Source organism: Typopeltis vanoorti, chromosome 20 (assembly GCF_054136105.1).
Source record: "Typopeltis vanoorti isolate ZY-2024b chromosome 20, IOZ_Tvanoo_1.0, whole genome shotgun sequence".
Classification (NCBI taxonomy): Eukaryota; Metazoa; Arthropoda; class Arachnida; order Uropygi; family Thelyphonidae; genus Typopeltis; species Typopeltis vanoorti.
The window spans coordinates 83,625,327-83,640,874 of record NC_143568.1 but is presented as its reverse complement, the minus strand read 5'-3'; the positions used below and the strand labels follow the sequence as shown (position 1 = coordinate 83,640,874).

The 15,548-nt window shown below is 34.3% G+C and overlaps 1 protein-coding gene across 1 annotated transcript; it reads left to right on the top strand.

Annotated features, from left to right (window-relative positions):
* The first annotated feature begins 9,191 nt into the window (after positions 1 to 9,191).
* Positions 9,192 to 10,352, top strand: LOC150095612 (beta-1,3-galactosyltransferase 5-like). Its single transcript, XM_090409923.1, has one exon. The coding sequence runs from the start codon at positions 9,192 to 9,194 to the stop codon at positions 10,350 to 10,352; it is 1,161 nt and encodes a 386-aa protein (XP_090266049.1).
* Positions 10,353 to 15,548: the final 5,196 nt, after the last annotated feature.

Genomic DNA, 15,548 nt, shown 5'->3' with positions numbered 1-15,548 from the left:
AAAAGCAACAAAACCTACACAAACGAGGCGACAAACAGATAACAATCCATGGATAAATGACGACATACTAAATACTATTACGGAAAATGAAAATCTATGGAAAAAACTCAAAAAGTCACCCAGTAACACACATTTACAAACATTATACAAAAACACAAGAAATCAACTAACAACAAAAATTGTATGGCAAAAAGACGCTACTACTTCCAAAAATTCATGGAATATAACAACAACATTAAGCAAACATGGGCTACACTCAACGAATTAGTAACCCGAAAAAAGAAAACTTCAGCACAAGATTTTATTGCAAAAAGCTTCGGTCAGGACACAAACCAAGAGGAACTAGTAGTCTCATTCAACCATGCTTTCACAAACAACACCACACAACTCAAAAAAGACAAACTACCAACGATCAACAAAAAACTACCAACACAAAGTCAACAACAAACGATGTATTTTCCACCCATAACAAAACAGGAACTGAAAGAAGCACTCCTAAAACTAAAACCAAAGACCACTCCAGGAATAGACAAAATAAGACTCACAGACCTTATAACACACTTTGCACAAATAAATCCAATACTTTTGAAACTCGTGAACATAATATTCGACACAGGCATTATTCCACAACAACTAAAAACTGCTGTAATTACGCCAATATACAAACACGGCAAAAGAAACGATACTCTGAACTATAGACCAATAGCTACATTACCAATCATCTCAAAAATTCTAGAAAAAAGAACACACATCAGACTACAGAACTATTTACAGAAGTACAACATCATCTCATAAAACCAATACTGCTTTCAGAAAACAAAAAACACCATTACTTTATTAGAAGACATCGCCGACACAATAAACAAAGCTCTCGACAAAAACAAGTACGCCGTTCTAATACTGCTGGACCTAACCAAAGCATTTGACACACTTGAACATGACATACTACTCACCAAACTATACTCAATAGGTATAAGAGGAACACTGCATACATGGTTCAAGAACTATCTCTCAAACAGAACATAAGTAACAAAAATAGGTACATGTCACAGTCGGAGTATACAAGTAAAACACGGTGTACCTCAAGATGCCATATTATCGCCCACTCTATTCAACATATACATTAACGATGTTCATAACATATCCATAAGAAGTCAAATATTTCAATACGCAGATGACACTGCACTACTAGCAATCCACACAGACATTAACACAGCTCTCTGCAAAGAACAACAAGACCTAAACGAAATCACAACATACTTCCACCAAAACGCAATTCTAATCAACGGCACCAAAACACAGATGTTGATAATACACAACCCAAGAATCATACGCCCCGCATCACTATCGATACATTGTCACACATACCGCTGCATTAACAACAAAAATACCTGCCAATGTTCCGAAATCAAACCTGTAACACACGCAAAATACCTCGGTCTCTATATAGATTCCCACCTTAAATGGACAAAACATATAGAATACCTACACACACCAAGCTCCGGATCATCGCAGCAAAACTCTTCCAAGTTAAAGACATCATTCCACCCAACACAAAAAACTTCTATATCACGGTATCTGCGAATCCCTACTCAGATACGGAATAACAGTCTATACAAATACATCAAACAGCCACCTAACAAAATTAGAAACACTACACAGGAAAATCGTGTCAACAGTGATCTGGACACCTTACACGCAACAACCAATATCCGACAAGCACATGGCGATACACAGAATTCTGAGCATTAAAAACCTGAAACACTACATGACATTAACAAGGAATTACTTCAACATCATCTATCGAAACAACAGAGACACATATCGTATAACACGACCTACAACAACCCTCTACATCCCCACACCCTTCAACAACTCATACGGTTCTTTTGTGAGATCCCATCAGATACCCACGCAACTCAACAACCTACCAAGAAAGTTAAAACACGTAGATAACTACAGAACATTAAAAAACGAACTCTGGAAAATATACCAACAAAGTTAAGAAACCATTAACACTAATATACACATCACAAATCACTAGCATCCAATGCCTACATCCCATACATAAACAGTAGCAACAACACAAATAGTGAAGGCTAAATCCCACTCTCTTCATAAAAGCTAACCCAAGCTTCGAAGTAGGTAGGATTAACTTGCCTCACTCATCTACAAGTAATCTTTATAAGCAAATGCAGAAATTTGTATGTATAATCATTCTTTCTCAAACTTAAGAAAAAATAAAAGAAAAGAAAAAAAGAAAAAAATTATACAAAAAATTCTATATAATCTTCATTGTTATTATTAGAAGAACATGTGTTGTAAACACATAATATAAAGGCAAAAAAGTATTATTAAAAATTTTAATTGAAATCCAATGTAGGAATTGCAGCACTTAGTGCTGAACTCTGTAAAATTATAAGATGCAATGTCACACAAGATGTTTATTGTATGTATAAATATTTTAGCAATCAATAAAAAAAAAAAAAATATATATATATATATATGGAAGAAAAAAAAATATTATTATTATTATTATTATTATTATTATTATTTGTGTATATGTATATAGGCTGTATAAAAATAAGCTATGATATTTTTTTCCTATATATACAGGAAAAAAATGTACATTTATATATAAAAAAATCACTGTACACTACATTTTGTAGTGAACAGAAATTGTATTAGTATGCTTTATTGTATATATGTAAATAACCTGTATTATGATAAACAAAATGTTATTACAGTTAAAAAAACAATTATTGATATTAAATATATTTATATATTAAAATAAACGATAACAATAAAATTTGTAAACATTAACATTTTAACGATTTTTTAATATTAAAGATCGAAACATAAGGTACTAAATCACTGGAAATATTTCAAACGGAACGATTCATTTAGGGTATATTGTTTATACGAAATTTTCAACTACGTTTCATGGTCGTCTTTGATGACAATCTGGAACAGTAATCTTTACAAGCAAGTAGATCAGAATAACAAAATAAATCCAAAACAAAGGCGTGCGTGCTGCACAAACATTAAGCGAGTTCGACAGCATTACATTATAATCGTGATACCTGTAATTATTGTTTTTTGGGGAGTGGGAAGAAATAACTTCCTAATACTGTAATAGCTAGTAGCCTTCCTTTGGTTGTTTGTGTTGAGCTTATGCGACTATTAGAAGTGACGTCTAATGCTCCAGCGGAGCATGCATTCAGGAAACATTCCGGAACACACAATATATGACGTCACATGCGAAGCAAAAATTGCGTCATTAATCCGATTGAGAATGCTAATTCATCATTTACGTGCAGTTTTGAAAAAACAAGTTACGGTCAGGTTAACTTGTGGTGTCATTTTATTCTATATCAGTATGTTAAAAAAAAAAAAGAAGAAAAAAAAAAAGAAGAAAAAAAAAAAAAGAACGCTTTAAATTAACCTGCCGAAAAATATTCTTCGTGCTTTTAACTAATTAAATAGTTCTTCATAGGCACTATATATTAAAGGATAGCTTTGCAATCATCATTGTATATTTTTGATAGATATAGGGTTCATGAACACTTTCAGAAATGACATTGTTTCTGTATGTTATTCCTCAAATAAAATTTTATGGTATTATTATTAATAATATTATTTTATTAGTTTAGTTGTCCGACATTGTTATGAGACATGTCAAGGTTTAAAGATACCTATGCAATTAAAATAAAAATATGGATTATTATTATTTTTAATTATTATTCAAGGCATCAGCATTTTTTAAAAAATAACTCTGTGGATTATATTGCATAACTTCATAACATGAGAGATTTTAAAAGAAATCTTGGATTCATGTGGGGAGATGTGGGACGAACCTCTTTAACTTCACCTTTGAAGTATCATTCGCAACGAATTTTGTTCCTTTCAGTATGCAAAACAGCACTGGTTATGGGGAATGCTATCCGTTAAGAGCTTAAAAGTTTTAAATAATAACAATGTTGTATTATTAGGTGCATTTATAAAACGTTAGATTGGTTTCGCCCGTTTGTTCTTCCGTACGCATGTATATGTCGAGTAACTCAACTCTTGGCACGCTAATTTTAATAAAATTTGAAATTCAGCATCCTGGCTAAAATTTGCCGAGCCAGATAAGACTATTTATAAATAAATTCCGGAAACTTTCTGTATTGCAGTTTAAATTACATTTTGCTGTGTGTAATGTTTTCCACTCCCCCCCCCCTTCCATGAAAATTTATTTTTCGTAGCAGGGAACAAGTAGTTATTTCGTATGAGATGTACTCGTTGTCAGCTAAAAGCGAATGCTTATTTTTACACAACCGAACATGTACACAGGAAGTTTAATCTCTTCTCTCTTATTCATGAGTTTCCAGTTGTATGCATGCTGTAAAGCTATTCACAGTGCCCGTCATTAGGCCTAGCTTCCAATATATGTGTAATGTCATCGTGCGCTTTATTAATTCTTTTTGTCTAGAGTCGTGTACAGTATCCCATTTCATAGAGACCTGAAAATTGTTAACAACGCTTCATTAATCATATGTAGGTACAGTGATGAGGTGAGTGGAATTTGAATATAATTTATGCTTTGGAAATTACAAAAACTGGCCTTTAAATGTGGCCAAATAGTTTTCCGAAGTACTTCTCTTCTTCGTAGGGTAATGAACAATGGCTATTATAGTGACGCAAGCAGCACCATGATCCTGGTTTCTTCTTTATATCCATCCGATATCCTGTGTAGTAATCACTCTTCAAATAAATAAAGCGGATTACTGCTTGCAAGAAACAGTCAGACTCATTAGAAAATGTTGAAAGTTTATACAGGGAGAATATGTGGCGTTTGTTAGACTCTGTAGTTAATTTTATGTTACTCCACAATTTAGATATTCATTTTTGCGTGTGTGGACTGATGCCAGAAGCATTCAGATTAATCTGGTTCAAGTAAGAGAGATATGAATATGTCCAACCAGCCTAAGATATATCGTGTTGCTTACGCTATTATAAATCATATTTTTAAATGTTAAGTTAATCCTGCTAAGAAAATGAAACATTTGCCAAAATAAGTAAAATCAAAGTAAATTTTAAATTAATAAAATAGAATGAAATTTAAAATTTATTTTAACATTTCAAATAAAGTGAATACATTTTAATATATTTTAAATAAATTAAAATGAAATTTTCGATTTTAGAGTGAAAGGAGGAGCTGGATAATATATATATATATATATATATATATATATATATATATATATATATATTATTTATTATTATTATTATTTTTTATTATTATTATTATTTTTTTTTGAGATCCTGAGTCCCTTTCGCAACGGATTACTCGTTGAAATTATGTTTAGATTTCGTAGTCCGAAAAGCAAAATTCCATTTTTTTTCGCCTATTTTTTTTTGTATTCGTCTATTCTTCGTATTCCATGCATTTCTCGTGTTTACTTTTATAATTTATTGTTTTTCCGATGTAGCACCATGTCATGCACAATTCCTGATTTTTTCCTTCTGGAGATGTGCTGAGAAAGGACCCTATAAGAAATAGTTTTTTTTTTTTTTTGAAAAGCGTGTTTTAATGTTCTTATGCTTCATTCAGTATTCAAGTGAATCTATTAGCGTTATATAAGGAAGCCTCTTGACATCTCTAACGAATCTGTAGCTTGGTTAAGATTAATGGCTATGTTGCTTAGTTGCATAAGTTGTAATAGCCACTGCAATGTCCCTCGAAGATAATATTTATATTATTATTTTAATGGCTAATATAGCCTACTTTCGTTTAGGAGTGCCCCCTTTTTTTACAATGTCATTGGCTCTTGACCCAAATTCTAGGGCATTGCTGAAGTGTTATAAAACTAATATATGAGGAATAAAATAGGAGAAATTTTGGACATACCTTTTGAATGTTGTTTTCTGTCTCCTTTCCTGCGATGTGCCTTCATATGCTGTTAAAAGGGGGGGGTAAAGTTTACCCCCACATTTTCTCCTATTTTATTCCGCATATACTAGTTTTATAACACTTCAGTAATGTCCTAGAATTTGAGTAAAGAGCCAATGACATTGTAAAAAAAAAAAGGGGCACTCCTAAACAAAAGTAGGCTATATTAGCCATTAAAGTAATAGTGTATTTTAGAGGGAGTAACATGAGAATTTTTCCAGAAATACTACCTATGCTAATCTTTATATGATTTTAGAGCTCTTTTTTTTTTTTTTTTTGCTTTTGATTACTAATTATGCTGTTTGTTCTGTTCTCGAGTTTTAATTATGCTTTTCTTTTAGATTGGGTTATTTTGGTTGTTTTATTCCCGTATAGAGAGTAAACGATGCCATTTTAACCCTGTCTAACCTTTTGAAGACTGAGTGGGCAGTTCAATCTCCACTGGTAGCCAATCAGAGATAACTTGCCCCAAAGCTATCACTAATTTAAGCAGCCGCAGTGAAGAGACGGCTCAGCCTCAGCAAGTGCCGCCATCTCGTAGTCCCTAACCCTAACACAACATTTTTGATGTCTGAAATAGTGTGGGTTCTACGGTCGATTTTCTTGAGTTTACGGGACGAAAAACCCGAGTTTCCGGTAAAAAATAAATAAAAATAAATAAACCGCTTGTCCGTTATAGAGACCGACTAACTCGGAAACCGGTCGAGAAAAGTCTTAGAAAAAGATCGTACATATGTTATCATTTTTTGCATTTAATAGCAGCATCAGCTTGATTAAAAATTACTGTTCAGAAGCCATGATATTGTTACAAACGATTTTAATAATAATAATAGTAACTCCTTAATGATGGAAGTTATTCAAACTGCAACGTATTTGTTTTGTTAACAGCGATACTAGGAGGAGTACACAAGAAACTGTCTGTCTTCTCCCATAAGTTGTTAGACTCTGAAGCCTCTCAAGTCAAGTAACTTTTTTTGTTTGTTTGTTTGCTTCATATAACTTAGTTATTTCTATACCAGGAGTTAATTCGATTCACATATTCCGTTGTTCGCCGACTGTGGACATTCTTTGACCAAATTGGACCGTTTTCTGGAATGGAAAACTGTCTACTGAGGTTTTACAAGCAGGAGAAGCCTAAGTCTGTGAAAAAAGATTAGAGTGAATGAATTGATGAAGGACGGATCTTTAATCAACCGAATTATTCTCTTTCTACACTGAGTTCTGTTTTTAGGGAGTTCTTAGAGCATCACTCCAAATGTGAGAACTGTATTCAATAGCTTGGACAGATTTGCAAATTCTTAGAAGTAACGTAACCTTGGGAGAAAAAAAAGTTTAATTTATTGGATACTGAGGAGGAATAGTTCTTATTTGCATATTACAAGAAAGACTTGGAGTTTATCACAGAAAGAGATTATATTTGATCCCTGGATAGGATGAGATAAACATTTATAAGGGCTTTTGATACGAACATAATGTAACCAGTCTTATTCGGGGATGGAAGGGTTTTCCTCTCAGCAACTCATGTTTTTGAACTTACTAAACAGGCACGCGCACACACGCACGCACACCCACGCACACCCACGCACAAATTAACAGACATCGTTTTACTACACTCATAGCCTTGCTACTAGCATTTATTGATTCTCATACTCTTCGTTTAATATTACAGATGTTCAGTTTCGTTTCTTTGTAGTCATACATCGTAAGCTGTTTTTCGAGAAGTTCGTTTCATGACGCACTTTTTTGTGATTATCTGATAACATCCGTCTTTCCATTTTTTTTTTTTATATTTCTGTTTTTGTTTGATTCAAAAATTCCAACTTATTAATTACATGAGAGAGCCATAGTCGTGACAGTATTGTTTATTTTCTATTGAAACAACAGAAAGGAATCCTTTCTATTGTCTCATTATTTCACAAGGATTATGACTCATATTCCTTCACTTATAATCTCATTCAGTTGATTGAACTTTATCATAAAATTCTTCGACTTACAAATCATAAAGTTAACTAAAATACACACACCTTTAAAAGAATACCCATCCGTATTTTTTTTAATGTATGCGCTTAAGTCAATGATTAATAATAAATAGTTGATAAGGGCCTCAGTACAGCTCAGATCACCAACATACAAAAGAGAAGGCTGGTGATGCTTGCTTAGGCAACGTATTGCTCTACTTTCTTTAAGCGTCATGCGCATAACTCGGGTAGAGGAATAGCATTCCCAGAATTGAAACTTTCGAAGTTAAAATTCAATTTTTATCATATCTATTCATTTATATTTCTTATAGTTAGAGTTTGTGAGAGTTGATTAAAAATATGGTAGACAAAATTTTTATAGGATTTCAGGTTCTTTTGCAAGAAACCTCTCGCTAGAGCAGGAAATGCGCAGGGTGTGGATGTCGAAATAACAAGTCCATGTTTCTCATTAATCACTCAGGCCTTTGATTTTAAGCATTTAATTTTCTATTTAAACCAACGAAAATAAATACAATAAAACTTCGAACAATTTTCTGTTTTATTTTCTTTTAAAAACTAGTCAGAGTTAATTTTCTAAAACCATGCGTAAATAATCGTTAGGTACGTAGCGAAACTCTACAAACACTAGCGTGACGTGGCCCACCTCTCCAAGTGCATCGCGACGCCTTCGAGATGCACTTCGTTGATAATTGGAAACTGTTTCAAAGTGTAGAAAACCATTCTGCGTTGTTATCATGCAAAAACCAGGTTTCTTGCTCATTGTTACGAGGAAGAAACTAATCATGAGTATCCAGGAAATCTTTCCTATCGTCCGCCATCTCCATGGTTTCCCACCCACTTCATTCATCAGACTTGGGGAAACTATTTTACCATTGTGAATATGCAACCGAATAGACACGGTAAAGTTCAGACCATCCTTAAAGAGTCGTAGAGGTGCATTGAATAATGGCAGGATCACTGTAGTCGGGGAGGGGATCGCGCATTAATGGAGATAAAGTAATTAAGCTGTTTGAATTTTTACTCTTTTACTTCCCTTTATACCACATTTAAATGTCTGTTTCATATAAGTATATGCTGCAGCAAACGTTTAGAAACTCTCCCCCATTAGATGTCATCATTTCTCTACTCACAAAATCAGTAGAAAACCACAGTATTTAATATATATATATCGCTGTTTTGTTATTGTGTCCAACCAAAGCAATCCATTTTGCATTTCTTTCAGGTATTTTCAGAAGAAACACTCTTGTGCGAAGAGTGCTTGCCGTTTGTTACTGTTCATGGTCATTGTCAGCGTCTTTTTAGCGTTGCTTCTTCTGAGACAATGGGAAATGCTTCCTCGAAGATGGAAATTCAATGTTGTGGAAAACCTGACGTCACTTTTTAATAAGATTCCATCCACAAGAAATGAAGATGACTACACTGGATCGGCACTAACGATGACCTCTCATAAGGACTCAGTTAAAGATGAATTCCTTAGGTTTTCTCCAACCAACAGTAGATATTTCGACGCTTACATATCCAATACTACATCCAGCATTGAAACAGCTCAACATCCTACGAATCCAGGGATACTTAATATTTCACATTCATCGATAAAAAACGTTAATCCACATCCCTATCAATTTATTCTTAACCACCCCAGTGTGTGTAGCGATCGTGGGAACAAGCTGACATTGATTATATTTGTTTTCAGTGCCATTTCACATTTCGATGCCCGAATTGCCATTCGCGAGACGTGGGGTGGCTACGCCAAATCGAAAGGAATCAACGTATTATTTCTTCTCGGCACACCAAGTGATTGGGCATTAGAAAATAAAATTGTTGAAGAAAATAACAAATTTCAGGATATTGTTCAGTATACATTCCTTGACACGTACAGAAATCTGACTCTGAAAGCCTTAGCCATGCTAAAGTGGGTGAACAGTTTTTGTCCTGGTGTGAAATTCTTGGCAAAAGTAGATGACGATATCGTTCTAAATGTGAATCACGTGATCGACATCGTCAAGAACACGAACGTTTCCAGGACGATCGTGGGCTGCATAATGAAAGGAGTGCACACGAATAGAATACCCTCCAGTAAGTGGTTTACGTCATATGAGACATACAACGAAACCATTTATCCAGATTTCGCTAATGGTCCGTGTTATTTCATAACAGGTGATTCCGTTTGGTCCCTTTTTGAAGCCAGTCTCGACGTTCCTTATCATCCTATGGAAGATGCCTTCTTAACTGGCGTCATTGCGGACAAGGCAAACATTCACAGAATTTTTCAAGACGGCATATTTCTGGATAAAAACCAGTTTCAGCCGTGTAAAAGTAAAGAACTAGTCTGCATTTATCCGTACACACCAGCTAGCATAAGAGAGGAGTGGAAATTAGTTCAGCATATTCCAGCACTTTGTAGCAAACAAGCAATGGGAAAGTCAAAAGCTGTTTAGACAATTTTGATTCAGTGGTTTTTCGTTATTTGAGAAGCTGGAAAAGCTTTGAAATTTCAATCGTATGTAAGCGAATCCTTTGACTTCAATAATGAAAGTGAACTGTAGATTTTGAAAAGTGAAATTGCACCCTAAACTGTTTAAATTGAAATTTATTAAGACTGAAGAAGTGGTACAAATGATAGCATAATACAAGAGTGATGCTTGTGACAGCAATACAAGGGATAATAGAACATAGAAAAAAGTAACATTATATATATTATAAATATAATCTAGTCACTTGAAATATAATATCACCACTTGAACAGTAATATCGAGAATGATATGTTAAGGAAAAGACATGATAATAAGTAGGAAAAGAAAATATAAGAAACTACATCCAAGGATAGTATAGGTGTATTATATGTAACCATATAGCAGCCATACTGGTCTATAAAAATACAGATGTAGGCTATGCACACACTACAAAATCAAATGACTGTATCTATAAGGGCTGACGTAACAATTCATATACTTAGTTATAATATATTAAAATAATAATTAAACATAATACCTAAGTTAGAGTGATCTTTTATATTATACGTTTAAAACAAAGTCAGCATTATTTAGTCCCATGAGGTAGTCTCTAGATCTTTATCTGAAAGCATGCACTCAGATTACTGAATTTATTTCATTTGGTAGTTTATTGTAGCTACTAGTTGCTAGGTGTTCAAATAATTTATGAAAAATTTCTTTGTCTTTGGAACTATCAGCAAGGTCCTGCCACAGTCTAAATATATACCAGAAAAATTTTAAATGTTATTTCTTACATATAATACATAACAATAAAGATAGAATTTCTGTAATGGCAAAATATACTCAATGTACAAAACATTAGAGTAGAGGTGATGGGAAGTTGACTCTGGCATCCCCCATCCGCGCAGAGTGATACGTACCCAAACAGAACGCAGACGGTAAATAGGCAGGCATCGGACTTCCCAACAGTGTATCGTAATAGACGAACATGAATAAATGTAGCGATCTCAGTCACTTTAATCGTGAACGTATTATCGGCGCAAAACAGATCGGTCGTTCTATCGTTCAAGTGGTAGGAATCCTAAGATTTTCGGACAACCGTATCAAAGGTCTACCGAGAGTATATCATCAACGTACGTACCAACGCCCAACAAGCAAGTGGGGACTGACTACACGCCATTGATGAACGGGATCGTAGGCTGTCCAGACTCGTACCGACCAATCGCAAGGCAATGGCGGCACAAATCACATCCAGTTTTAATGACGGAGGTCCATGCAGCGTCAAAGTGCGAAAGATACAACGTACTCTGCATAATATCTCCATACACCGTGATCCAGCACCGTCGTATCTGTCCTTTCAAGAACATTCTCGTAATTGTAAGCAGTACCACTTTCACGTAAGATCAAATGTTTTTAAAATCGGAAAAAAGACTAGACCGACTCTCATCTGTAAAGAATACATTAGCCCACTGGTGTCTTGTCCAATTTTTATGGATACGACTTCGATGAAAACGTGTTCTACGATGAGCTGTGGATGAAGGGATGTAGACTATAGTCTTCTGACTTATAGGCCTACTTGTCGCAGACGTCGTGTCACAGTGTCGAGATATCCACATACCTGTGCTTGAATGGAAGCGACTCGAAAGCTGACCTGCCGTGGTACGTCGATTTTGTTTTACTATTATAACCAAAAATCTGTCTTCGTGTTCCATGTAGAATGAGGACAAACTCTTGGCAAACGTCTGCAACACATTCCATTGGTTTGAAAAGCTGTCCAGAGCCTGGATACAACCCTATTTTAGATTCCAAACTCTCCGGCAATATCAGTAATTCTGCGGCCTTTTTCAAGCTTTGTAATAATTCTTCCCAACGTAAAATCATCTAGACCGGTGATGAGCAACCCGCGGGCCGCATGCAGTCCTCTGTTGCACTCTGAAGCGTAAAAATTTTAGCAAAAGGTACAACGTGTTATCAATATGGAGCACGCATGAAGTGGTCACTTGAATAATATTTGATCGCGATGATAATTTCCACGATTGTGCCGATCGCCTTTGCATTTTCAGTCGCGCACTAGCATCGTACTTTAACAATATATGAAAGTAGTTGCCTTATTCTTGAATAAACTTATTGATTAAAGTTCTTTCAAAACCTAAGCAAATTATAAATTTATAACGGTGATAAAAATTTTTCTTTTAAAAAATTGCGTCTTTACAATTTTTTTTTATTTTTATTTTTTTCGCACAAACAGAACCCTGTGTTTAATCAATGAGTTCAAAATGTAGAAAACGCAACGTTGAGGAAGAAAATCGTTAGTTTAACGAAAGATGGACATGCGACTTTTCTTTACTTGCACAAAAGACAATGCTGTTTGCTTGATATGTTGTGAAAAGATATCTGTTCTCAAGGAATATAATATCAAGAGGTTATAAAACTAAACATTCTTCAAAATTTGACAATTTGCAAGGACAGTTGCGCAAAGACAAAGTGAAACAACTTCAAAAAAATCTTAAACAACGGCAAAATGTATTTAGAGCTGCTTCATTAACCGCAGATACTGCAGTTCGTGCAAGCTACATTGTTAGTCAAATTTTGGCAAAAAGAATGCAATCATTCCCTGATGGAGAAATAGTAAAAGAATGCTTACTAGCGGTAGCAGATGTCCCTTTCCCTGATTTAAAAAAAAAAAAAAAAAAAAAAAAAAAATTTCGAAAATCATCTTGTCGCGATTTATAATCGCATGAAGGATTGACGATCTTTCACAAAGTATTGAGAAAATTTTGCAGGGACTTATTTCTAAGTTAGAATGGATTTCTTTGGCTTTGGATTAAAGTTGCGATATTAGTGATACGGCACAATTGCTGGCCTTTTGAGAGGAACAGATTCTAGTCTTAACATCACTGAAGAATTTGTATCTTTAGTTCGATTGAAAGGAACTGCTACCGGAAAAGATGTATACATAGAGGGAACTGAAAACTGTTCTTAATCAATTAAATATCACAATAGAAAATATCGTCGGAATAACAACAGATGGAGCTTGAGCCATGTCTAGTATGAATGTTGGTCTGTCGGGATTATTATCCAGAGATATAAAAAGATTAACAGGACGCGAAATAAATATTTCTCACTGCATTTTGCACACCAAGAAAATTTGAGTACAAAAGGTTTTGGAAATGTCCAGTATTGTTCCACCGATCATTAAAATTGTAAATTTTATTAGATCTCGAGGACTGAATCATCGCGAATTTAAGAAATTTTTGAGAGATATGGAAAGCGAACATGGTGATATCCTTTTTAACATCGAGGTTCGATGGTTAAGTCGGGCACAATGCTTAAACGTGTGTACGATTTGAAGAGCGAAATTCAGTTATTTTTGGAGGTGAAAGACAAGCCGTTTCCAGAATTTAATGACAAGGACTGGATGTGGAACTTTGCATTGACTTACCCAACATTTGAACGAATTAATTGTAAATCTTCAAGGACAGAACAAACGTATTAATGAAATGTTCAATAAAATAAAATCCTTTGAAAATAAACTAAAAATTTGGAATTTGGAATCTAATAATATGACTCATTTTACAATTTTGTGAAAAGAAACTCCACCCGAAACGACAAAATATGCAGAGGAAATACAGAGACTACAAGAATTCAGTTCGCGGTTCAAAAACTTAACCGAAAATGAAACTAATTTTGATATTTTCTCATCACCTTTTAATATAGACGTTGAAAGGGTTCCCGAAGAATTTCAACGGAAAGAATTGATTTGCAAAGCAACACTAAACTAATAAATAAGTTTCAAAATGTTAGTCTTATTGACATTTATAAGAGCTACTTTCCAACTGATAAATTTCCTTTGCTGGCTACCCATTTTAGGCAAATAATGAGTTTATTTGTAGTACTTATCTGTGTGAACAACTCTTTTCGAAAATGAACATTGTAAAAAAATGATCGTCGAAATCGCCTTGATGACGAACGATTAAAAAATTGTATTAGAGTCGCAGTTTCAAACATACCCACAATATTGAAAAGCTGGTTGATGAGAAACAGAGCCAAATATCTCATTAATTAAAATTCAGCGGCTATTTAATTTCTTTTGATTAAAAAAAACTTATGTACGTATATTTGTGTATATATTGAAAGTATTACTAATAAAATGTAAATCAAATAAAAAAACTTTTTGTTATAAATCTATGTCGAAAATAACAAATTCCACTCCATAAATTAAATTTTTTTTGATTAATATATTAAAGTATTTAATATTGTGTTCGTTGCTGCCCTTATATTAAAAGAAGGCAGTTCAAATAGATATTCAAGTTTGCAACTTGAATATCTATTTGAAGTAAGCTCTTTTCACGAAAAGAGCTTACTTCAAATACAGTTCGCTTAGCGCAGCCTTTTGCCATTTTTCCGGTTTGTCCCTTTGCGCGAAAATTTGAATGTGCACCCACTTTCTACTCGAAATTGCCACATGTTGATTCCTCTGAATTACAAATTCAGACGAATTTTTAATACAAATTTGTAAAAGAGTGTTCCTCCTTTGGTTTAGGAAACCGGTGTAATTTGAGTATCAGAATAGGGAAGATTCTACGAGAGTGGAAAGAAGATGTATGGTAATCCCATTGCACAAGGATGGTGCAATCGACCTATTAGTATCTCTGGAGTGGTGGTGGAGATTTTGGAAAAGTTGATTAGGGTTCGCATTCAGAAATAGGTTGACAGGGAATCTATTCTTTGCAGTGAACAGCATGAGTTTACTAACGGAAGGTCATGTTTTAGCAACTTACTCACATTCTATAATAATGTTGCCATTGAGTTAGAAAATGGGAATGGATACATCATGATACTTTTGGATTTATTAAGGATTCTGAGAGCAGAATACCGCATGGAAGTCTGTTGCATAAATTGGAGTATATGGGTTCGGAGTTTAAGATATTAGAGTGGATAAGAGGATGGCTGACTGACAGATATCAAAAAGCGATATATGAGTTATCTGAGTCTGTAAAATTTAAGGTAATCAGTGGTGTACCACACCACAAAGATCAGTTGTTGGTCTACTGTGATTCAATTTATACATTAATGACATTGGGAAGGATTTGCAGGCGATCTACAGCTATTTGCTGATGATCTTGTAAAGATAGGCAGGGTAATCTGGAATGTGGCTAATGTGTAGTATAAATCCCAATT